This window comes from Lepisosteus platostomus, chromosome 2, assembly GCF_059453375.1.
Source record: "Lepisosteus platostomus isolate fLepPlt1 chromosome 2, fLepPlt1.hap1, whole genome shotgun sequence".
In the NCBI taxonomy this organism is placed as follows: Eukaryota; Metazoa; Chordata; class Actinopteri; order Semionotiformes; family Lepisosteidae; genus Lepisosteus; species Lepisosteus platostomus.
In genome coordinates, this window is record NC_142612.1 from 4,241,308 (window position 1) to 4,265,786 (window position 24,479).

Sequence of the window (24,479 nt, forward strand, 5' to 3'; positions counted from 1 at the left end):
AGGGGTTAGAGGAATGTTTTATCAATTAACATGTCACCAGAGACACATTAATTGCCTAATCTAATCTTTGGAGCTGTCAAAATGTTTTACCATGTGCAATACAATTTCTTATGCCTCTAATCTGAACAAACCTATGCTGCAACAAATCAGAAATCTAGAGTAAAACATTTGATCCACTGAATCACAGCTGAGACAAAGATTCTGTAATACTTAGATGGAAAGACTGCATTCTCTGAAGGGTAAACATAAAAGCCTATCCATGACCAAAAGATGGATTTCTTCTACATAATGCTAAGCAATTTTATTACTGGTGTGCAAAACGTTTGAGCACACTTCTAGCTTTGCTCTTAAATAAGCAGAACAATTCACCTCTATGGATATGATGAAGGACTCAACAGAACGTCTGATTTCTCACCCAAAACAAGTGAACGATACAGTACAGCAGTTAGTTCTACACATCAGAAGCAAAGCAGATTGAACCATTAAAGATAATATTTTTTAGCTCCTTAGAATTATTGCATTTATCCCCTGGACAGGCTAATGAACTAGATGCACCTCTTACATTAGAGAAGCAGGTATAAATTCTGAAATCCTTGAAAGAAGAATGAACTTGAATGGATGCTTTGTCATCAGAATTTCTGATTGTAATATGGAGACAAATTTGACTCTTCTGATATAACAAAATAGATTGAATCATTTCATAGGGACCAGAACGTGGCATTGAAGTCTCTTCTTTTGAAAAAAGTTAAGGACCCTAAGGAGAGCTTCAGTTTTTGTCTATTCTCTCTTTTAAAATACAACACAAGGATCTGTGAGAAATGTTTGGCTCAGTGTCTAGATTCCTAATGCACCTTTTTTAGACAGGCTTCATGAAAGGAAGACATGCATCTGACAATCAGTGTTATCTACTTCACATGACAAACTTAGCTGACCCTTTACTCTCTGGTACGGGTGTGCTCTCATTGGTGTTTTGGCTGTGGTGTTCAATTTCTGAAGATGATTCACATGTTATACGAATTGCCCACTGCTTGTGATTAGCAGGCATGATGATGTTTCTCTAATTTTCTTTCACGAGGGACAAAAGGAAATGAGTTCTCTCTCAACCTCTGCTTGTTGGCCTTTTCCTAGGTCTGCTGTGAGGAAGACTATTCTGAAGAGTTGGATACTGCCAAGTTTCTTTTTCTTGCTTTGTTATTTACATGGTTTATGATGATTATTTACAGGGTATCTTACATCTCAAAAGGTCCACAGCTTGTCTGCTACACTCAGCCTCTATCAGAACTTCACAGGCTGGGACACATCTATCGATAAACTAACTCTGATGATCTCAGGTTTCGTTTTCTTTGTCTAAGTATGTCTTCCCTCCCTTTTTTTCTTGTTGTCTTTTGTTTTCCTTCAGTCTAATGTTTTTTGGATGGTCTCTGGGAGAAGAGTAAGGGAGTCCGTTTCGTTCTGCAATTGCTGCTATTTTTTTAATTAAAAAAACAATGGCTCAAAAAATATTTACGTCACAGGCACAAGCCATACTCTTTCATTGTTTTTTAATTCAACTTGAGTGGGAGATTTTCAAAAAACACTCAAGCATCACTAAACCAGAACAGTCAGTGGGACATCATCGGGTCCTTGATTTAATATCTCTGAATTTACCTATTTTTAAGTCTATGGGACACAAGCATAAATGCACCTCCGAAAATGTGTAGAAAGTTTAAAGTAAAAAAAATAAATACTGAGGCTTCTCTCCACATCTGGGTCTGCTTGACCCATTTGAGACTTTAAGACCAGGCCCTTCCATTGTTCTGATTTCAATGGGCTCATAATAACCAACTCCCGCAGCTCCTGTGTTGTCATGGCAATGAAATAATGTTAAAAGAGCTTGTGTCCACACAGTTACCGATGCCACGTTCACACAGGCCTGTTCGGATTCTGACGCCACTCCCACATCCTGTTGCTAGGTTGGTTTGCAGGCCCAGTTTAACACTTCAATTTCCCACAGAACCTAATTCAGTTATCATTCAATGTTAGATTAGAAAGTTCACCAAAATAAACATACACTATGAGTAGGTCAAAATGGTTTTTCAGTTTTCCTGTTTTTTTTTATTAGAATGTCTTAAATTAACAACTAATTATTGTGCCTAAAACTGTAAACAAGGCTTGTAAATGGCAAGAGCACTCCCCTTTCTCAGGTTCAAATCCCCTATTCTCAAGGTTTACATGCATGTTGTCAGCTATGACGTGACTGAGATTTGCTCTTTAATTACCAACTTCAACAGCCATTTAAGGTTGGGTAAACATTTTTAAATTCTGACCAACTATTTATTATGAAAATTGCTGCAAGCAGTACAGCACTTCTTATGTGTTATACAAAAATATTCTTCCTAGGTCAGAAGAATTTAAATTCTGACAGATCACCATAGCTACCACAGAGAGTCCACAAAAACAACAGTGAAAGTTATTTGATTTAATTCTAGTGGTCTCTAGTGATTATACACTTGTCTGAACCAATACTAAAGACTTGGTTGTCAAGAATAACAGAAAACAATTAGTTGTTTGCACTTGTGTGTGAACTATTACCCTTGGTGACAGAAGTCTGATTGCATTCTATTACAGTAAGCATAGCAATGGCATTAAAGTGTTCCTCTCTCTGGATGTAATTAATAATTACACTGCGCGATTTAACAGCTTCAATCCTCAATACTTTGACTATGAATAGGTAACAATTCTTAAACTGTGATTTCCATCACCATTAGGTTAGGTAACAAAATAACGCTGCAATCAGCAATATCTGCAAAGATGTACAGAATTTTGTCCAACGGAAATTGTAAAAAGACATTAATATTGTCAGGATTACCAACAAAATGTTTTGACGAAAGAAAAACAAATACAGCAAATTCCAACTGATACAAAAAAAAACAACTAGTTTTTTGCATTTACTTTGACCTCTAACCCTACAGAAGATTACAAAGAAATTAAATGTATATAAAAAATATTCCCGATTTAGTAAGCATAAGTTGCCTTACTTTTCCACAAAACTGCAAAGGAGTCGGTCATACTATACAGAAAAAAAAGCACAGAACCAAAAGTCAGTCTCTAACCCAATTTGCCAATTGCCGACTTGAGAGCATAAATGCCCAGTTTTCCTAGTAGGTTCCAAGTCAAAGCTGTGAAGCACAGAGAGGAAGCCGAGGTGAATTCAAGAAAGAAAAAAAAATCATGTTACATAAATAAAAAAAATGTGTAGGGCAAAGCAGCTGCACAGGTCAGCAGAAGGGAGTACTCACGCATAATCTACGGGCCAGAAGTTGATCAGTGTAACAGGACTGCAAGACAAAAAATGTGGAGATGAAGACAGAGGCAGCAGAGACCCAGCGGAAGAATACTTCAAGAAGGACCGAAATCAAAAGAGCAGAATGCAAATGGTCATGACCAGCAGCCAAAGGGAAGAGGGGAGGTAAAGATAGACAAGCTAAGGTTCAATTGCCTGCTTGGGAGGAAATTTCACCAATCTCCTTCTCCTTCTAGGGCAGTTTGCCAATATGAATTTTTCTTGATGCATGAATGTTGTCCTCTGTCATAAGAGTACCCTTCATAAGATCAGTCCTGCGGGACACGGGAGCTGCACCTTCAATGTGTTTTAATACCTCAGCCCAGCACAGATGGTATCACACTTCGACAGCCCACACACACTCACTCACGTCTTGCCAAATCAGAGATTTCAGAAAGAAATGGTGAGGTGGTTTGCTCTCTCGGGAGTCACTCTAAAGAGTAAACAATAGAGGCCCATCCTGTTCTCCTACCAGGAAAGCACTATGTGGGAGCAGGGGTTTGAATTTGAGCAGGAGTTCATACCTTGATCAGACACCCAATTCAAAACAAACAGCAATTTCATTTCTAGAAAAATGCTCATAGTGACCACTTTTCAGACTGTTTTCACTAATAGAAAAACACCGCATGAACACTGATGAGAGAATCCAATAGGAATGTATTAGAGTTATAAACAGGGGAACAGGTTGCATACTGTATGCTACATGTTAGAAGAAATTCTCAATACTAACACCTTCAAAATAAGCTACAGAATCACGGGACATAATCTTATTTAAAAAAAAACTAAATATTGACACTATTCTAATATACTGTAAATCTTATATCTATTTAATCACAAAACTACAACATGCACCCTTGATTGATGTATGCTATAGAAAATAACAACATTACAGTATTTCTGCAGCTCAATTGCAACCCATTTCTAGGGGGATGGAGCATGAAAACTGACCTTTTAAAGCTTTCTAAATTTTACAGGCCTTTGAAAATATACATTTATAGACTGCTGTGCACACTATTCTTTGCATTCTTCCTAAATTAACAATTCAAATTCTTTTTTGAATACAATTTCAAATCCAATTTAACTTGTATTAGCCAATGTTAAGTCTATTGAAAAATGTACAGGAATGGCAAAACTAATTTCCTGCTTGCAACATGTAATCAGCACTGAAAATGTTTACTGGAATGTGAAACATGCAAACTGAAAAGAAATTGAAAAGATAATCATTACATTCAGTCACAATGACTCCGGTTTCATGGTTTGGGACAGTTTTGATAGAGGTCAGGCTTTCAAAATGTGTCTAGTGTAGCAATTAGTCATGTGCAATTTATGCCCTGTTTTCAAAAGATGTATTATAGTGCACTGGAGAAGTTGTAAGGGAATGTTTTCTATTAAATTCTATTTTTTTAATGTGCACAAGTTTTTCATTAAGCTTAGTGAGAAAGGTTATGTACAGTATGTCTTGGGATGGCAGTGAGAAACTGGGAGTCAACTGAATTACCCATTCCATGCTGAGCAGGAAGCTTATGGGTTTCTGTAAAAGAAAAGCTGATCATCTTGTGAGCAACAATTGGTGATTTAATGAGTAAGTAGATGTATCTGCCAAAATACCCTGCTCTCCCATTTGCACGTCTTTCCCAGAAAAAGAACGAAGTGGTACTCCTCCGCTTGGGAGATGACTCTCATTAGAGTCTTCTGCTTAATCTCAAAGAGAGAACAGGGATCTGTTCAGGGATCTCAAGACACTCAGCAAAAAGTATCTGGATGATGAAAGAGAGCAATACAGATTTCACCCCCACCATTTTTACATGTGGGCTTTTGACTAAGCGAAGCTTAGAAACTGTACAAATGTTTCACCTTTTAAATAAGGCTTCGATATGCATCCATTTTAGAAGCATACAATGTGTATATACATACAGATTTTGAGACTAATTTCAGATTGGTTTATTTGGTAGATAAATATCATGTAAAAGAAGCACAGGTCAGAAGGTATAAGTCTGTTCAGGCTGGGGCAAAGATGGGACAATGTCTAGAGCCAGGAAAAATAATTAATTTCCCTCAATTTAAAAAAAAAAAGAATGGAATGACAGCAAACATAAAAAACAAGCAGTTAGTTTACTTTTTACTTCAGACAACTTCTTGTCAAATGGATGATATTTCAACATCCAGTACTCATTTCACCTGCATTTTCATGCTGTTTTAAAAGAGTTCTTATTCTAAAAGAAGTCCGGTTATGTGCTTTTCTACATAACACTTTGGACATTATTAAGCTACAAATTTTAAAATGCCTGGGATGTATTAGAATTTAAGGCGGAGACTTTTGTGTTTCCTGTTGATACAGAAAATCTCAAGTAATAAACTTATACAGGCTCTTGTGCTCAAACAGAGTAACAATGTGAAAAAAAGTCTTTGTGCCTCAATTTCAGGCTTGTGTGTGTTTTTGCTTGGTTTTCTGTTTCTAGCCATTGCTTTGACAAATATTCATAACGTTAAATTAAAACCTTTGCCGTAATTATGGTGACAATTGGATGTTAGCTTGCATCTTTTCTTGAGGGGAACCGAAACAGAAAAGACACATGAAAACTGAGCCCCTTTGGAAGTTCCAAAAAAACAAAGCCCACTAAGAATTTTATTTCGGTTGGAGGGACTGGAGAGGTCATCGTGTTGCGGTGTTAACTCACGTTTCCATGTTGTCTCCTTCCAAAACTGTCTGCACGGGTAGATATCCCATTCGGGGGTGCTTGGCAAAGTATCTCTTTGTTCTGAACTTGTTTTTCAACACCTTGGCAAAGTCGCGCACATCCTCCCCAGAAGTGGTCTGAAAAGCAAACTTAGAACAATCAGTCCCCTGTTTTATTAACAACTGCTAACACTGACTGGACAGGGTGGGCCTTAAGGTCAGCCTTCTAGACTCAAATCCCACGCTCTCTTAGTTTTCTTTCTGGCAAAACAGAAGACTCAAGTCTCTTCAAACAGCTCTGCCTTAATCTGCGTTTGTCAGCAAGGTGGAAGAGCTGAGCAGGACTCAGAATCTGAAGCCATCTATTTTGTGCTGATGCTGCGACTCACATCTTGGAGAATCCACAGAGTACAAAAGCAGGTGGGAAATGATGTCGTTTGGATTGATTAGCACTTCAGTAGCTGGTAATATGGAATGGATCTGTGGAACAGAATCTTCTAAAAGTACGAGCCAGAAAATTATTGCGATTTGAGTATGTTTTTTATTTTCATTAAAGAACAAAACCGAAGTCCTGGGGCTTAACCCAAGACCTACCAGCCTTGAACACAAGGATCAAGAGTATTTGCAGCTGCTCTTCTCAGACCCTTCTATTTCACATGCATAATAACGGAATGCTGGCATAAGGCATGGACGTTTTAATTTCTCAGTGTTAAAACAATGAATATTGCTGATTTATGATGTTATTTGTGTCCAATATAGGAAACCAGTGTTGCCTTCAAGCAAACCATGCCATTCTGAGCTGGAATTACATTTCTTATATGAATAGCAGGATAGATTTATTGGAAATGTTACAGTCCATTTTCAACGAATCTATCTTGCTATTCACATAAGAGACGTAATTCAGTTAAGGCAGAATTGCAGTTCCTTTTGTCTTTATAAAACATAGCCCTACAAATAATCAATTTTCCCTGTAAAGATCCTCAATGTATCTTCAAAATATTTCTGCAATATTCAAACAAATAGAATACATTAACATCGACACCTATTAATGCCTCATTCTGTTTTAATACACGACAGCAGAACTCAATTGTACAGATCCTTAACGTGGAATACAGGAACAGTTCCACACAAGAGAAGGGCACTGGACCCTACATATATAGTTGCATCTACAGATTAAAAGCTTATTGCAATTTTCTCTCTGGTATGAACCTGCTTTACAACTCTTAATGCTTCAGCACACTCTCCATAGTGGGCTCATAAAAACATGGTTATTCTACAGTAAATGCACTCATCAGTCTCCAAACCGCCTGTTCACCTGCTGTCAAATCATCTCTGAAACCTATAAACACTTGATTATTCCTGGGCACTGAGGCCTGCTTTATTGGACAGAACATTAATTTAGCACTTTTATTTACTAGAATCAGATTTACACTAGATTATGCCATTTACTCATGCTTACATGGCTCCAATTACTAAACTTTTGGGATTACTGCTCTGAGTGCCAATGACACGAAGTCTGCCAGAGACTAAAGCACATTTGTATACCTGCGTAAACACCACCAATGAATTCCTGGGAATTTAAAGATTATCCCATTTGATATGGGTTAAAAGGCTACTAGGAAATTAAACCTCCGCATTCCGACTGTAGCTCTGCAAAATAAGATAAGCGAATCTGAATGTTACATCTTCGGACCACGCATGGGCATGAGAAATCTGTGAAGAGGAGTGAAGCATATTCACCTGGGAGGAGTTTATCGCAACACAAACAAGGCTGTTTATTCATTTAAAAAAAAATGACATCTGTTATTTTTTTCCTTCAGCGTGGCTGCTTTTTTGCTGTGTTAACGTGCATATTTAATATCTTCTCAAGCACTCATTGCACAAAGTTGACAGCATATTTTGCTGACACAATATATTCCACCACTACCTTTCTTGTTCTGTGCTTAAGACTTCCTATTTATGCTTTTTATAACAGTATCTGAGACAGACATTAGATGTAAAAATGTAATTTAATGAGAGCAGAGTTATATATGGTGAATGACGGTATCATGCAGTTAAATTCGTCAGCTTACCGGTGTGCAGTATTCAACCATTGGGTACTGCATTTTATGACCTTTTGCAATCCGTCCAGAGAAGAAACAGCTTTGGCAGATGTCATAGTTAAAGTGCTTTAAACTTCTGTACCTAAAGGAGAAGAAAGATCAATTTGAACTTTTGACATGAGTGAGCATAGGGAGGGAGTTGTTAATTTCCTCACATTCAGAATATTAATTTTTCTTTTTTTTTCTTTTAGCAAACAGTGGCATTGAATTTTATGTGATTATATCATTTGAAAACAATCTGATTTGTGAAACCCAGGTTAAAATGCAGATAGAAAAAATCCTACCCTTTTTGACTGCCAGAATATAATGCAGTCTCCCCTAATGCAGTTTCTTCATTCAACTCGAATCAGAATTTAACCTGTCAGTGGTTAGCCCACGTTCAGCAAAGTGCCGTGTACACCAAGCCACTCAAGGAGGTTAAGAAACTCTAAACTAAACTTCTGTAGTGCATATTTCTTTGGAAACGTTCCAGTCCTACACAAGAACTGAACAGGATCTTACCCTAGCTTAGGCAGTGTTACAGAGAAGGAAAGAGAAAGACTTAATTTTGATTTAAGGTTTATACAGGTGCTCAAAGATAATGAGTGCTGCAGATTATCTGTGATTTACATCAGTCGCCCTTCAGAATCTGTGCTGGCAGCTTTTGGTCAATAAGCTCTGCACGGAATCTAGAGACACACTTACCAGCTCTATTAGGCTCCCAAAGAAACTATGGTGATTTGAAATTCATTTCTTAGCCAACATGATGAAGCCAAGAGCTTTCCTCCCTCACAAGTGAAGCCAAGGTTGTCTCTTTCACAAGCATACAAATACGCTATCCGGCAGAGATTTACCAGCCTTCAAGTCACTTCTGCAGCGTAAGGGACTCAGCCCTGCCACTTTCAATTCCAGAAAATATTACAGCTCTTCAAAACAGATCTGATGACAGGGGTGGTTGATGCAATAAGATAATTTCCCCAGACACATTTACGGCATTGAAATTCAACATTTTTACAGGACATGCAAACACCTGAAACCATTCTTCACAGTTACGCTTCTGGTTTATATTCAGCACTGATTTTGTTGCAAAAAAAAGTCATGATGTGCACTTGAGTTTTATATGCTGAATCAACTTTCAGTGGTGGTGCATTAAGCATCTGAATAATTGTAGAGGCTGCTGCTGGCAGGGTTTAGGAAAGGAGAGTCTAACGGTTGTGATCCTGGTCAGTCCTCAGTGTGGCGTCCTGGCATACCTGAACCCGATGATAGGACACTCCTTGCAGATGTTGCACTTGGCCTGGTGTTTGGCGGTCTCTGCCGCCGCGACCCTGTGCAGCACTGGCAGCCAGACCATGGACTGCGGCTCCAGACGCATCCAGTCCAGGAACACAGCTGCCTCCAGCTCAGGCTTGTTATTGGCCTGTTCGCACCATGAGAAGAAAGAAATAAACGCAGATGATATTGCGAAAAGAACTGTGATTTAATCAGGGGACTGCAATCAACATACTGTAGGGTAAAAAAGAGGTGCCGCCTTTATAAGGGGGACACTGGAAGGCACAGAGTTGGTGTAGTAGGATGAGATCATTTACAGCAACATCAGGGATATTTTGATGAGGTTATTATGTAAGGTGGGAGAGGGGAAAGACTAGAAACTGCTACCAATTGCCAGATGAATTATGCCACAATTATTAGAGAACATATGTGATTACTACATTCATCAAACCAGACAGCTAAAGTAAGTAAGACATGTATTGGAATTATTACACTATGTTCTCTTGATGTTAAAGTTTCTGAATTTTACAATATATGCAGTACACAGTGTATATATTACACTGGTGCTAAATCTTATATACAGAACCAACTCAAAACAACAGGACAGCCTTCTTGTCAACACATGGTACCCCTCATACGCTTGTGCAAGTGGCCAGGAGGAAGCTGAATAAAACCCAACTTTAAAAAACAGTATTAAGAAATTTGTAAAGACATTTTTATAGAAAAATAACAAAGGCTAAAAAGACATCGGAGCAGCAATTCAACTTCCATTCAAAAGGATGATTTACATTGCTCTCCAAAGTGTACTGGGACAAGACAGTCATTTCTGCTACATTGCCAAGCAATCTGGGCAGACTTTAGAATGCACTCTGCTGCTGCCATCATCAGAAAAGAAGTGTGAACCAGTTCCGAAGGCAGCTTTAGAAAAGCAACAATCAAGGCCAGTACATCAAATGGAAAAACAATACCTCAAGTTCTTTGACCATATACAGAATGGCAGATTTGATCATCTTAAATGAGATCCCCTTCACTTCATCTAATAAAATTGTGTGCAGGTAGTCTACCGGTGTCACGGACTTGGCAATGACATGGAATTTGTGACACTATCCTGCAGAACAATGTGCACACAAACCCACAGCTCAGGCTGAAGAAGAAATGCAGCGTGTCCACACCACATGGGGCCGGTGCTGCTGTAGGAGGGGATCTTTCCCTCCACAGCTCGCAGTCCCTACCAGATGTTGTTACACTTTCTAACCATGCAGAAGGACCGGTGTTTTAAACTTGCAATCATGTACTGTTACAAACTCAGCCTCCACTTTACCAACGCAGCACTTGCTCGCTCGCCATCTGCATTTTAATTAGTGGATCTCCTTACAGTACAATGTATCAAAGCTGACCCTCCCCAACACATGCACACAGAAGGCAGTGTGCTGCAGCCTTTAAAATCTCCTCCATCAGGGAGTCCTGACACGCGCGCTTGCTATTGATTCTGATTAGTAACTCACTCCCCAGCTGGCAGAAATTTAAAATTCTAATATGTAAAGTCATGACGGGAGGGAATACTGTTTGATTTCTGAACATACATCTTTACAAGTTTTAATAACAAAAAAACTAAGGCTGCTAGATAAGCAGGGCTAAATTCCCTGGAGCAACATTTTAATCCCTTTGAACAGAAATCTTGATGGAGCTTTGCCGAGGCAAAGCCATGTTGTCAGCCACAAGCCAGATGGAACTGTCAATAACACATCAGGAGGGCTCAGCTCTGCTGTCTTCTTCTCTGCTCTCCTTCTCCAAAAAGACACATTCACACAAGGTCACTCACACTTTTCTTCACATTCTCCACTGCTCCTCATACGAACACTTTTCACGAATGAAACCGATTCACAAAGCTGTCATTAGGGAAAACTACCATCTTTAATGGCAGCAGATGCACTGACATTTTATTGAAGGGAAATGACAAGAGGTCAAGTCATTATTCTGGTTATAATTTGTCATAACAGGAGGTCTGCTACTGTTAGGGTCACAGACTAGGAGTATCTACGGACACTGCCGTAGATAGGTGTACATTTGTGACAAGTGCTTTTGTGGCCAGTTGCTGGTCTTGATCTCCCAACTCTAGATGCCAAACTCCAGGGAACCTAGCTTATCCCGTAAATATTGGATGGTACTCAAGTCTGTTGAGCCATGAAAGCTCAGCTGGCTCATCTTGTAAGAAAGCCATTGTTACATGAGCAGTATGAGGACATGTGTGGTTGTCTGGCCTGCAAAGCAATGAGTACTTTGCCATCTTCTCACAGATGAACTGCTGGTGAAGTTGTGATCTGACAGATCAGCATGCAGGAACACAGCTGAACTGGCAATGGCGAAAGAGAGCAAACAGAGACTTGTTGGAGATTCAAAGGACACAAATGGAAAGTTTAGTGTAATTTCCAACCACAACATCCAACCCACTTTATATTAAAGAATTGTCTATGCACCTTTGTATTAAAATGGTTAAAATGAAATGATTTTGTTGAATGTGGCCTGCCACATAGACAAACAGCTCTTTGGTTGGTTAATGAAGCCACAGTGTTATTTAAAAAGAGTAAAGCACATTCTGTTCAGAATTAACAATGCAAAAGCTGGTAGGGGTGGTGGGGTGAAGTCACAGCCTTTGTCACACCAAGAAATAAACTGCAGGACAGTGAGGAAGAGGAGCGCATGTCAGAAAATGGAAGATTCAATAGTAAGATACAGCAGTGCCCCTTGGTGGTCTGACGACATTAGAAACGTTAGCAAGCATAAATCTAACATTTAATTCATATCTAGAATATAAAGTGTATGCCTACTTTAAGATCCGATGTTATATTAATCCTCTGCTTTTTAAAGTGAACAAAATGCTGTTTAGGGGACAGAAGGCTGATTCAGTTTTATAGCTTAAGGCATAAAATGACATTCAAATGAAGCAGTTTTTTATGTGTCTTTGCGTCACGCATCTCTGCACTTTCAGGAGCAAGTTGAGAGAGCCTCAGGGCTTTAGGTATTATTCAGGAAACCTTTAAGGGCAAAACTCTTAGGTAAGGTTATAAATCTGACTTACTTAAAATTTGCAATCCAAGACAGAAAACAGGCCCACACAATCAAGCAGACCACGCTTTTAAGAGCATTACACATGAGAGCAAACTAAAGGTCACAGTTTCCCTCACAAAGCTAATTATTATTTCAGCGCAGGAAAAAAAACTCAGTTCTACATTTCTTTTATTATAAAAAGGCCTATTTTCACAAACCTGTTCTTCTAAATTAACTTTCAAGTGTACATCTTGGGTAAGAACAAACCAGTACTGCCATCTCCCTTAAAAGTGTTTGTAACACCCAAGCCTGAAGCTTGTCAGTCTGTCAGGTAAAACTGTGGGTACTGAAATGGTGAAGAACTGATTTCTCACCACTTAGATTCAGTGCTCCATTGAGTAATCAGTCCCAGAAATCTGTCAGCGGTAGTCATTTTAAATATCTTCTTATATGGTTTTTGGAAATTTATATAGAAAGGGCAAGATGCCACATGATATTAGTTGAACTGAGAAGGAACCGGGGTATAGCAAAGTACAAATCGTAAAGTAAGAGCTGTGCATTTTTACTTTTCCGTTACAGGTACAATACGCAATGAGTATGCGAACTGTATACTATTGCCATTCCTTATATTGTTATACATTAATTATTATACTGTTATACTTTTGGGTGTTTTTTGTGTTCTACTTTCAGTTTCATCCAGCTATTTCCTAACTGCCTGATCTAACACCTGGTCAAAGGGAAGCTCGTCACTACGCTGGCAAGCAGAGGGCACAAGGCAGAAGATACCCAGGACGGGGCGCCAGTCCATCATAGTGCAAACACACACAATTACACAGACACTCACACACCAGGGCTAGATTTCCCAGAAGGCACTTAGCCTAGCAGTATGGCATTGCACTGTGGGAGGAAACCAGAGCACAGAGAGAACGGGAACACAGAAAGAACATACACACTCCACACAGACAGCACTGCAGCAATAAACCCAGCGAGTCAGACAGGCCAACTGCTGCGCCACCATGCCGCCTGCTTTTCACATTCAAGATACAAACAATTACAATATCAGAACTATAGCTCTAGCAGATTATTTTTTCAATTTAATCCTTGCATTTCAACAGATCAGAATTGGAAACAAATTCAAGTCTACAATGACAATACGGAGAGCATCCATTCAAGAAGCCTCCACAGCTGAAACGTTGTGTTTCTTTTCTTCTCTTTTCAGCATGGAATGGACTTTCACTTGTTCAGCTGAATATCCATTTATACAGCCGGAAGTTACCTAGTACCTCCTACCTGGTATCCTCCTAGCTACTCCACAACCAGTCCAGTGTCCAGTCGTACAGTGGGTACAACTAGTTTTTGTTTAACCTGTAGCAATGATGTTTCCACCTCTGGGGAATAAAAAACTTGCAACATTTGTAAACACAATGCAAACAATACAAGATTTCTGGGTATGAAAGCTGACTGATGCCTAGGATCCAAATCTGGCTTCCTCCCCAGAGCCTTTGGCAACACAAATAAATTGCCAGTTATAGATAATCATGTGCTGCATACTATTAACATATGAACGTTTATTCTGTAGTGAAATCTGTTGGCCTTAAATGCAAATGATTCTTTAACTTAAACAACTCCTCAGGTTATACTGCTGAATTTCCCGACTGCATTGCATCTAACTACAACAGAAAAGGCACAAGACACAGACAGCAGGCGCCGCATCAACAGCGAATGGACGTGACGCTTCGTAGACATACCTTTGATCCATCCCATCAACAAGCTGTGACATCACATAATTCCATCCAAGGTATGCACTATTGCATATTTTAGGAAATAAAAGTGATTTGTGTGATTTACTGTAGGTTTACAAGTGTTCTTTAAGAAGGTGCTATGTGTTTTTGAGGGTTATTAGCACAAACACAAAGAGCCCATTCTCTTGTTCAAGCAGGCTAAAACAAGGTATTATGGACACTAGAAAAACAGCTAAGTATCTGTAAATTACTCAGATTTTCTGGGAACCTTATTTATTTGTACTTTGAGATCACAACCAAATTTAATCTACACAAAAACAAAAGACATACATTTTTTGGATTTTCCACGTGGAGAAAAATTCATTGAATAGACTGTAAACATCTTTTCCTCCCTTTCATTAAACCTCGTGCAGTAACCATGTCTTAGATATTCCATTAGGTAACCAGAATTCCATGCGACGGTCCACAGAACATTACTGTGAAAGAAGAATATATTCATCTGAGATTTTGAAACTAGGCTCTCCCAGACAGTGCCTCACTGAAGATATTAATCATTTTGGGAGATTCTTTAAAGGAAAAGAAGTAAGTTGTGGCCTCATATTCAGGCTTCATAAACTTACTCTTGATGTAGCCTGGCAGTATCATGGCTATAGCTCAAATGAAGACAGATTGTAGGGCTGCATCACAGCTACTGAATGCAGCAGGGCTCAGAAACATTGACTACACACCAAGAATGGAGAAGACAGAATTCTGTCTTTCTTTTCCATGATTACTTAATCATTATGGTGATAATTCAAAGTTGCTTTTCTAGTAATCCTCCAACAAAGGATTAAAAAACATTGATGAGATGGGGGTTCACCCCCTTCTCTTCCACTTGAGTCTATCTTTCTCTAAACACCGTCCCCACCCACAGACACAAGACGTCCAGTGAAACACCACAAGACCCCACAGTCCTTCCAGCAAAGCTTATAAGATTGTACTGCCTCATCTGAGTGGCTGAGAGGAAAGTGCTTACTGGGAACCTCGAGGCCACAGGAGAGTCCAACACACGCTGCAGCAGTCAGCAACTGCAGGGCCCTCAGTATGAAAGGAGAAAACACCGACTCTAAACTGCCCGTGCCTCACCTGACGCGTGTCAGTTTAACAAAAATCCATGCACCATGAAGCCGATAGTTTGAGGCATTTTCCTCTAGGATTTACTCTTCCCCCTGCCGACTACTGCATGAAAACCCCCAGATTTGGGCGAGATCAAAGTGACAATCCAGCATCTGCTCACCCAGGAGATCCGTGAAAAATTCAACAGTGCCAGGCAAGGTAATTTTCTTTAAGGGCGTAATTCCATTCAACAATAAGTACCGACAGAAGCCTGATGTAATCTGCTGGGAGTTCCCCAGTGCGGAAAAATGCTGCGACACAGACTGGCAGTGTCTTACCCCAGCAGGACACCAACTGATCGAATCAACCCCTCATTCACAGTGCATTGTGCAAGAGCTACATGGAGCTGGGCCCAGACTGATCTCACTGCCCCCGCAAACTTTTCAAGTGAAAATACAACTGAGACTACCCCCAGTAAGGTCGACCATTTCACTTTTCTGTGACAGAAAAAAAGATATCTATGATAGGCTTAAACATTTTTTAATGGTGTACTCTAAAAATGCAGTAAATTTAGAAGTCTACCAAAGACGTGAAGAGTATTGATATTTGACGAAGTAGAATACAATGCCTTACAGTATGTATCCAGCAAAAACACTGTTGCTTGCGATTCAACTTTACATTTTCACAGACAAGAGCACCAAAATTAATCGAAAGATTAACTGACACAGGGAGTAAACCAACATTTTACCAATAATTGTATAACCTCTTAATAAGTCATAAACCGAGATTATGTTGAACAAAAAGACAATTGGGAAGACAAAGCTTTGTCCCTCCTTGCAAAATTTCAAGACAGCAGTTCCTCTTATTACAGCACTGTAAAATGATATTACAGCTCGTGCTGACTCCAGTATAATCAATGGTGGTCCTGATTATACGAGAATAAATCACACACACCATGGAAGGCAGATGACTGTCATCCATCTAAATAACTCATTACAGAAAACAAATTATTTTCCATGCTGTTGGCATTTCAGGATATGTTTTGAGGGGACAAAAAACCATTACAGTTGAGTCTTATGTCTCCACTCAACATTACCTAGAGATCTAGAGACATCTAGCCCTGGCGTTTTTGTTAAATTTAATGTATGGTCACATGATAGGCCTGCAGCTTTGATAATTAGAGCAGTCCTCCTTCAATGAGGGATTCAAGACTATGAAAAACAAGGATAATCAATAAAGAATTTGTACAGAAGCCTATTTGATTTTTTTCAAATTCACAAAGTTTACTGATTTTATCTTTTAGTCATTCAGGGGTTTCAGACCCATTTTACTTTTACAGGCCAGATTTGATTTCAATGTGTTTCACTGTGCTGTACCTATCATGGAAATACCACAATCTGCATAAATACAATTATTTAGATATATGGTGCATTTGTAGCATTTCATTTACAATGATAGGACTGCTTTAGGAATGAAATTAGCAGTCTTTGCAGTTTACTAGATGCTAATATAGTAATTACTCCTCATTACTCTTTTTTAAATGAATAACCACATTTACTTAAGATTCTGTGTATTTTTGATTATAGTACATTATGTATATCTGATCTGTAAAAAAGAATATTGTTCAACAACTGCTAAAAATAAATGCGCAACTATATACTGTACCACCACTCTTCACTACATTAACTAGACTACAACAAAGAGTCAATGGGGTTTTCATTGTATGAAGACATGTTCTCTACAGCAAAGGTACTTTGCTTCATCGCCACTTCCCAGATCTCACTTACTGGGTTTTATCGTTTAACATCCTCTGTATTTTTAACACCACATCAGCAAAACGTTTTGCAAGTGCTTCAGGTGTCACAAAAGCAACGAAAATAAAGCGAAGATAAGGAAAGCATTTTCCCTGGCTGTAAAACGTGAAAAAGTTCAGCAGTTGGGAGATATTTGCATGGCCATGAAATGTACTTGAACATCAGTACAGTACATTACTGAGCAAGGTCTGGTGATTTTATAGACCCCAGCAGTGAGTCAACCATTTACAGGTAAAGTAATGGAATTTCATTTTTATTTTAAGGAATCTCACACTAGATACAGTTTCTGAACAGCAAACTATACACCAATCACTCAGTTTACGAAGACATCATTGCCAATTAGTGAAGTGCACCTGTAAACTCTGGGGCTGACAGGACTATCACTCACTGCCTGTGATGATAGGTGAAATACAATATGCTCAGCAAGCAGCAGAGTGTTTGTGTTTTTAAGTGGGAAATTATTGGCAAAAGGCAAGGTTCACGGGAGGTCATGTCACATAAAATAAACACCAAAAATGGTAAACACATATTGGCAGTAAAAGTAATAGATTCTTCAGCTTGTTGTCACTACCTTTTGGCAGCAGCTAGCTGCTCTACAAACCAAACATGGTGTTATTCAGAAACCTACTGGACACCGTTTCAGTGACACCAAGTCATGATTCAGTGACTGACGCTGCTCCAGAATTTGGAGGAGGTGTTTAGAGGAAGTGTTTGGCCAGGTCCCCCATAGTCTGTGTATCCCCCACCCCTATCAAATCACAACTGCGACAATATCGAGCAGGGACACTGAGACTGGACGGAGGCAGAGAACCGCAGGGAGCACTGTGTGTGCGAGACCCATTCAGGGTGTCTGCAGTGTGTCAGCTGTGCCCATCCAGACAAGGTGTGAATGGATTCTCAGCCGAGGCTCTGACTGCATCTGCCACACAGGTTAAACAAATGAGCCTGGAGGGCCAGATCTGGCCCGCGAGCCATATGTTTGACACTCCTTTAGTAATTAGTACATAATTAACTCACATGCCAGGAGGGAAATACCAAGCCTACAGAACCAACCAAACAAATCACTGCCTATAAAATGCTATAAAACACTTAATTTTTTATTCTTTCTCCTGTACTGTACCGACTACTGGTGCACAATGAAAAGGGACCAGGTCAGATATGACGGGGAATGCGTGTCTCACTGGCAGCACATTATTTAGTAAGTGAGCAGTTTGATAATTGAGAAGGAGTCCCTTTTGAAAGCAAAATACAGAGCCTAAATCATGCAAGACTCATATCATAAAAATAGCAGGTGCTCTGTGTGAAATAACTACGAATCTGTACAAATCACCATTAAAAATACATTTTTAATGAACACAAGAATATCAGATTATCTAATCATGCCCCACTTCAGCCCTGAAGATGGACTTGATTGAGGGCAGCTTGTCTGGGAGAGAAGATAACTGGAGAATGAACTGTTTTGCTTCAACAATCAGCCAGTCCTCAAAAACCAGCTCTGTCTGGGAGACAGCCACATCTTGGGAAGCAGGAGTTCAGCCCAGGAACAATGCAATCAGTTGACCGTGGAAATGTGATGGTATGGGGAGGAATTTCTTTCAATACAAGAACGTCTTTCAAGAGCTACCTTATTGCTCACCAATACATTGACAAATGTCCTTGCCTTTGAGCCAACTGTTTTTCTCCAAGTCCATGCGGAGGTCTTGCTGTGGCCAGCTTTTTCTCTTGGCAGAAAAAGGTTTAGCTACAGTATCCATCCGGACACTGATTAGATCAGTGCGCCCGCCCTGTGCGACTGCTCATGGAGGTCATTCCCAATACTAACTCCGCAACGGTGTCACTCGCCCAATGTGTCAAGCTTCATACTGAAAACCTACTGTATGATGATTCTTTAATTTGCGAGTCTGGTTTGTACATCCTGCATGTGCACCCTTGTCTGGACTACATTCCCCAGAAACCTCAGGGGGGAATGAGCTGCTGCTCTTGGTCACCTGACTGGTTGCCGGAAGACAATTGGTCTTGTGACAGGTTAAAAACCAGGAAGAAGGAAGAAGGTTTTCTGTATTAGTCACTCTCTTGCATGGAAGTATTAGGCAGATCCTTTACAGTACACTCCTACCAAAGGGAGAAAGAGGTGATCAACCAAGGGAGAAAGGACGTTTTGGATGTTTTGAGAATTCTGGAAGTGCTCATTTTGTGAAGAGTCTCAGAGAGAGACCTAGTTGCCCTGGAAGCATTTTGAGACATCTCAGGGTGAAACTGGAACCAAGCTAGAACAATTAGGGACATCATGAAGGAGCATAGTCAGTAGCTTGGGTGGATCTTAGGTTTTTTCTGGTGTTTGTTTGTGGTGGCTGTTGATATTTCCCTTACCATAAATAAAGAGCACTGGTGTTTTCTTTATACTTACAACTGTGTTTGGTGTGTCTGTTGGCCTGGAAACGGGCATCTAAAAAGATCTTGTTACACCCAGAAGTGCAACGACCTACGTTTAAAACATTTGGCTAAATCAGTTAGACCAGAGTGTTGGGTGGGCATCCGAATATTTCCAGAAAAAATGCTCTGGGCTCCTTAATCTTAAAACAATAGGTTAATGGGAGTGCAATGAGGACTGGAGCACAGGTTTAACTAGACCTCTTTAAAAGTCAAGTCAAACTGCATCTTCATGCCAATTTTTTAATGGAACCAATATGAAGCAGAAGCAATCTTCATAAACAGATCACTGAACTCTGATTCAAGGGGAAAAGTAGTAAAAATGTCTCATTTGCCGCAGAATATTAAATGGACATGCGGGTCCAGGAGGTGTTTGGACTGAAGCATTACAAATGTTCTCAAAGGCAAAATGACTTTCCTCAGGCTTGTTTAAAAAGGATATTTGGAGTCTCATGCTTACATAACACAGGGCCCATTGAAAAAAACACTTTTACTCGATATCATAAGCAGATACGGACAATGACTACTAAATTTTTACCGCGATATGCACAGGCAATTGTGTACAGCTGCAATTAAAACCCATAGCAAATTATGGTATTCTTACCATCCCACCCTCCATCAATGGAATTGATTGAAGCACTTCTGGCTGTTAGCACAGCTCAGCTGGTTTTAGATTTCACAGTCAGTGAGATCACACCAGGAATTTAACTCTAATCTCCGGATTTTCACAAAAGTGAACACGCACATTAGGCAATATTATTTTGATAGTCGTTTTTTTATCTCCTACTGATAAAAGCTGCACGTCGCAGAGGGATGCGATGCGCAGAAGTGCCCTGCAGCAATAAAACTCCCCGTGCACTTTTGTTTTCCTTTCTCTCCTAACTGTTCCCGTTGCCCCTCTCCTCACCACAGCTGTTGCTAAGGGGGGGGGGGGGGTGGAAGTTCCCAGGATGCACTCTGCCAAGAAATGTGATCAACGGATTAATAAAAAATCCCAACCCGGCAGACCTCTCCCGGCCAGGACCAAGCGAGCAGGAGCCGGGGTCGCCGAGGGGTTCGGAAGAGTGGGCGGCCGGGGAAGCACTTACGAACTGGAAGCAGCTGCGCACGCTGGGCTCGATGTTGCTGCCGCCGAAGGAGGCCACCTCTCCCAGCTGCCGCGGGATCTGGATGGAGTCGTGCAGGAGGAGCCCCAGCCTGCGCTGGTCACAGAAGCCTGTGGGGCTGGCCACCTGCTTGAAGAGATCTGGAGAAACAAATCAGGGAGGACTTGCCTCTCTCTTCCTGTAGCAAGGTAAAAGCCCCCTCCCAAACTGTGCCAGACTGTACGGGGGTCTGCATCAAGTTTAATCTGCACGCCTGGACACATCAGCTCCTTTCTGTTTGTAATACGTCAGAGGCTATACGCACACACACCTAAAGATTTAAGACTTGCTTAATGTGCGAATTATGTGCGTCTGCCACACTGTACTTTCATAAGCCTGAATAAAAATGAAATCATGAAATAAAACTGGCACTTTGCTGAAAGGAAAATGGACAAACAAGACGTATAGTCAATTCCTGAAATAAGAGTTGAAACTAGCATACTTTTGAGGTTAGATCCGAATTCCGTCAGTACATATTAATCATTATACACTATTTCTTGGCCCTTATAACTGGCAGGTTCAAGATGGTATTTACTAATCCTTGAATATGGATGTTCTCCAGTTCTGTCAAAAAAATACAAAACCCAGCACTCAAGCATGATCTTTTTTTTTACAAAAAGAAACTTAAAGGGATAGCAACATTCAAGTATTTTACAATACCTGTTTTTTAGGGAAATTCACTGTTAACCACATTACATCATTTTCAACTCCTTCTCCAGTTTAATTAAAGTAATATTTCCTTTTGCTACAAGTGAACCATGATATAAAAAAGTAAGAAAATAACAATTAAGTCGAAAGCCAATAAGTTCATCTTCCTCCGATTACATACATTTATAATTCAACAATATTAAATGTCAAACCAGGTTTTTCACAAAATCCCTGAATACTTCAGTAAATCTGTGAAATCCCAAAGTTAGATATTTAAGGATTTTATCTTCTTACTGTAACATATATTCATACACATAACACATTATTATGCAACTGTCAAACTCTCTGAAATGGAAGGAGTTAAGGACAAGATGCTCCTGCGTCTAGTTGTTTATGAAGAACCTCCAGAGCCCAATGACAACTATTCCCTCAACAGAACAAGAAGTGTATGAACGTAGCATGCCATGCATTCTTAATGAAGGATCAGGGCATCTCAGCAGTTATTGATTTTCTTCGCAAAACAACTTCTCATTCCTCCTGGAGAGGAGGAGTGCCCATGTGACAGGCTTCAAAAATTCTGTGCACAACCATTCATCACTGTGTGCACCACTGGTTCAAGCTGTATATCAGATGTCTGACACCACTGACCCTGCGGACTGCCAGCTGAACCCTAAGGCAACCAGAGTACTTGTTGTACATTCCATTAGCTAACAACACAAAACAGAGCATGCTTCTAGCATTGCGATGAAAAGGACCCACCTCTATGTGAATCTAAATTGAATTCGATGTTACTTCTTCATCAGAGTAATACAAAAAAATCCCTAATATTGTCTGCAGTTCTGAAAAGTGCTGGACCGGCAGACATAGAGAATGAAGAGAATGAAGGAGAATGAATAGAGAATGAAGGACTCTAAGCAAGAAGATACAGCATATAGAACAGCCTCCATATTAGACTCAGGAGACCAAATGGTAAAATAGGATAAAGCATTCCCAATACCCATCTCCTGCCATCCTAAAAGTCCACCCCACTTCTCCAGTACATGGTTTTATGAATCATGCTGATTGAAGAGCTAAATCCTTCATCTTTGGAATGAGCCAAGGTGACTCTCCTGAGGTGAAAGGGCAAAAGTTCTACTGATTTATTGCAGTCTGTTGCCTACACTGTCAACGTAATTTTGTTAATAATGACCTATTTCATCTGGCTGTTAGATTTCATTTGGCCCTCAACAGTCTTGGGAATATTGCAAAGAAAGATACAGCACACTTGATGAATGCAGAAAAAAATAATGATATGTATTGTTTGAATCAGATTCAGTGACCGGATTTACCTATAAATAATTCATCTCGAGAGCTGCTTTTTTCATTTCAATAATACTAATAATACAGTATTTTTTCCTGCCCCTTAGTTCTTTACATTTTTCTTCTGCACATTAATTTGCCTCACAGAATCTGAACACCATAGGAAAATGAGGGCATGCAATTCTGAATATGTTTAATTAAAAACAGCACAAAGTCCAGAGCAGATAAGCAAGCATTAAAACTGCTTTATGCAACAGAAAAACTGCAAACTTTATATACTGAGGTTTTCCTCAAATATTATAATCATGTTTTTATGATGTGCAATTTAACAGTTTATAATAAGGTCATGTGCTGTTTTATGTTTTTGTATATTATTATGAAGGAACTAATTACACTTAATAGATAACTACTGTAATGTTTCATGTAATGAAAACGCTGAGTGTCTAACATGCTAAGTATTTCTTCTTTCTCACAACATTGCAGCGTCCACAAAAAGACTCTTCTTTAAAGTCTTTATATTTACCAGCCTGACCATAAGATAATACTGAAACGTATCCTTGCCCAAAACGAATGTTAAAACCCGCAAGGACAGCGGCCAGTGTCTGTTACCAACCAAACAGTTGGGAAAGGCTCTGAGAGTACAGTAGATCAATCCCTTAAATACACCAGAAATACATACAGCAGCACCAATAATATCAAGGCATGACAGGTTTGAGTAACCAATCAACACCCCCTTCGATCAAATAATGACTAGAAAATCATCTAGCTGGGGGAATAGCACTTGAAGTATCAATAATCTACACTTAACCCATTGAGCCCAGTGTTTCTCGTGGGTGGTCATATTCATACCTCATCCTTCACCTTATTAGCTACACAAGGGAGGTGTTGCAAAATGATAATCCCCCGTTACTGAACATTTCACAAATGGCCACAGGCTCGGACAGAACTGGTTTCCCTTATTAAATGAGAATGTTTCACGTGAAAACCTCTTGCCAGAAGTGGCACGTAGAGAGCATCTATTCAAGACAAGGCCCTAGATCTTCTTCAGTTAGTCCACAGGCTAATCTATACATAGAGGCTTAGAGCACTGGTTGTACTCCAGTTCCAATTTAATGGTTGAGTAAAAAAAATGAAAACAAAAAACCCCCAACAAAACAGTCACTACATTATTGCTTACCACACAAATGCACAAAATCCCAAAAGCGACTTACATCTGTACTTGTCCTCCAAATGTGCTTTGCAAAGTGAAACAATGCCGGTTTTGAAAGAGAGAACACGGATCTTTCCAGTTCTGCCCCTGTGAAAAAAAAATAAAGCCAAGTTTTACTTAGGCTCATTTCGGTGATGAGACACAAAGGCAAAAACTGAACACAGGTGACTGGATGCATCGTTAAAACGGTAAAAAAACAACGGTGGCGCCTTATAAAAATCAAGCTTCAATGTGGCCACTTTTCTACTGCATTGTACCATATTGCAAATCAATTTAAAAGCCACTCGACAATTCAGGAGGCATAATTAATTAATTCCGCCACCTCAGAAGAGTAATTCAACCTTTCAAGATGGAGTGCGAAGAGAACTAAATAAACACAATTGGTCGTTTTACGGTGAAATTGAATCGTGACAGTTCATCTTAATGGATGACTTACAACATCAGCTGAGGGAAGGTTAAGACATGCTTTCATGAAAGAAACGACTTTACACATTTGCCTGCAACACTGAATGGGGGACAGTGACACCATTCTAAACAAATGCTCATGTAGTCCATGTAGGCAAAGGATATTATCATTTTAAATCACGCATGTTTTCAAAAATGAAAGGATGAACTGTTTATTCCTACCACCATCAACTGCCTAAGAGGTAATTTTAAGGTGCAGGTGTTTAGTTTCAAAATGTACTGGGTATACAT

At 39.7% G+C, this 24,479-nt stretch overlaps 1 protein-coding gene across 13 annotated transcripts in view; it reads right to left on the reverse strand.

Annotated features, from left to right (window-relative positions):
- The window catches only part of dmd (dystrophin), a 728,682-nt gene that overhangs the window by 25,658 nt on the left and 678,545 nt on the right, over positions 1 to 24,479 (reverse strand). For 11 of the 13 annotated variants that reach the window (XM_088646795.1, XM_088646880.1, XM_088646871.1 and 8 more), the window contains 6 exons: positions 23,785 to 23,870; positions 20,570 to 20,727; positions 9,334 to 9,500; positions 8,072 to 8,183; positions 6,001 to 6,137; positions 3,279 to 3,317 (listed from right to left, as the gene is read on the reverse strand). In XM_088646795.1, coding sequence (XP_088502921.1) covers positions 3,279 to 3,317; positions 6,001 to 6,137; positions 8,072 to 8,183; positions 9,334 to 9,500; positions 20,570 to 20,727; positions 23,785 to 23,870 — 699 coding nt within the window. The remainder of the gene's footprint in view (positions 1 to 3,278; positions 3,318 to 6,000; positions 6,138 to 8,071; positions 8,184 to 9,333; positions 9,501 to 20,569; positions 20,728 to 23,784; positions 23,871 to 24,479) is intronic. The other 2 variants (XM_088646889.1, XM_088646803.1) reach the window with 1 other exon arrangement.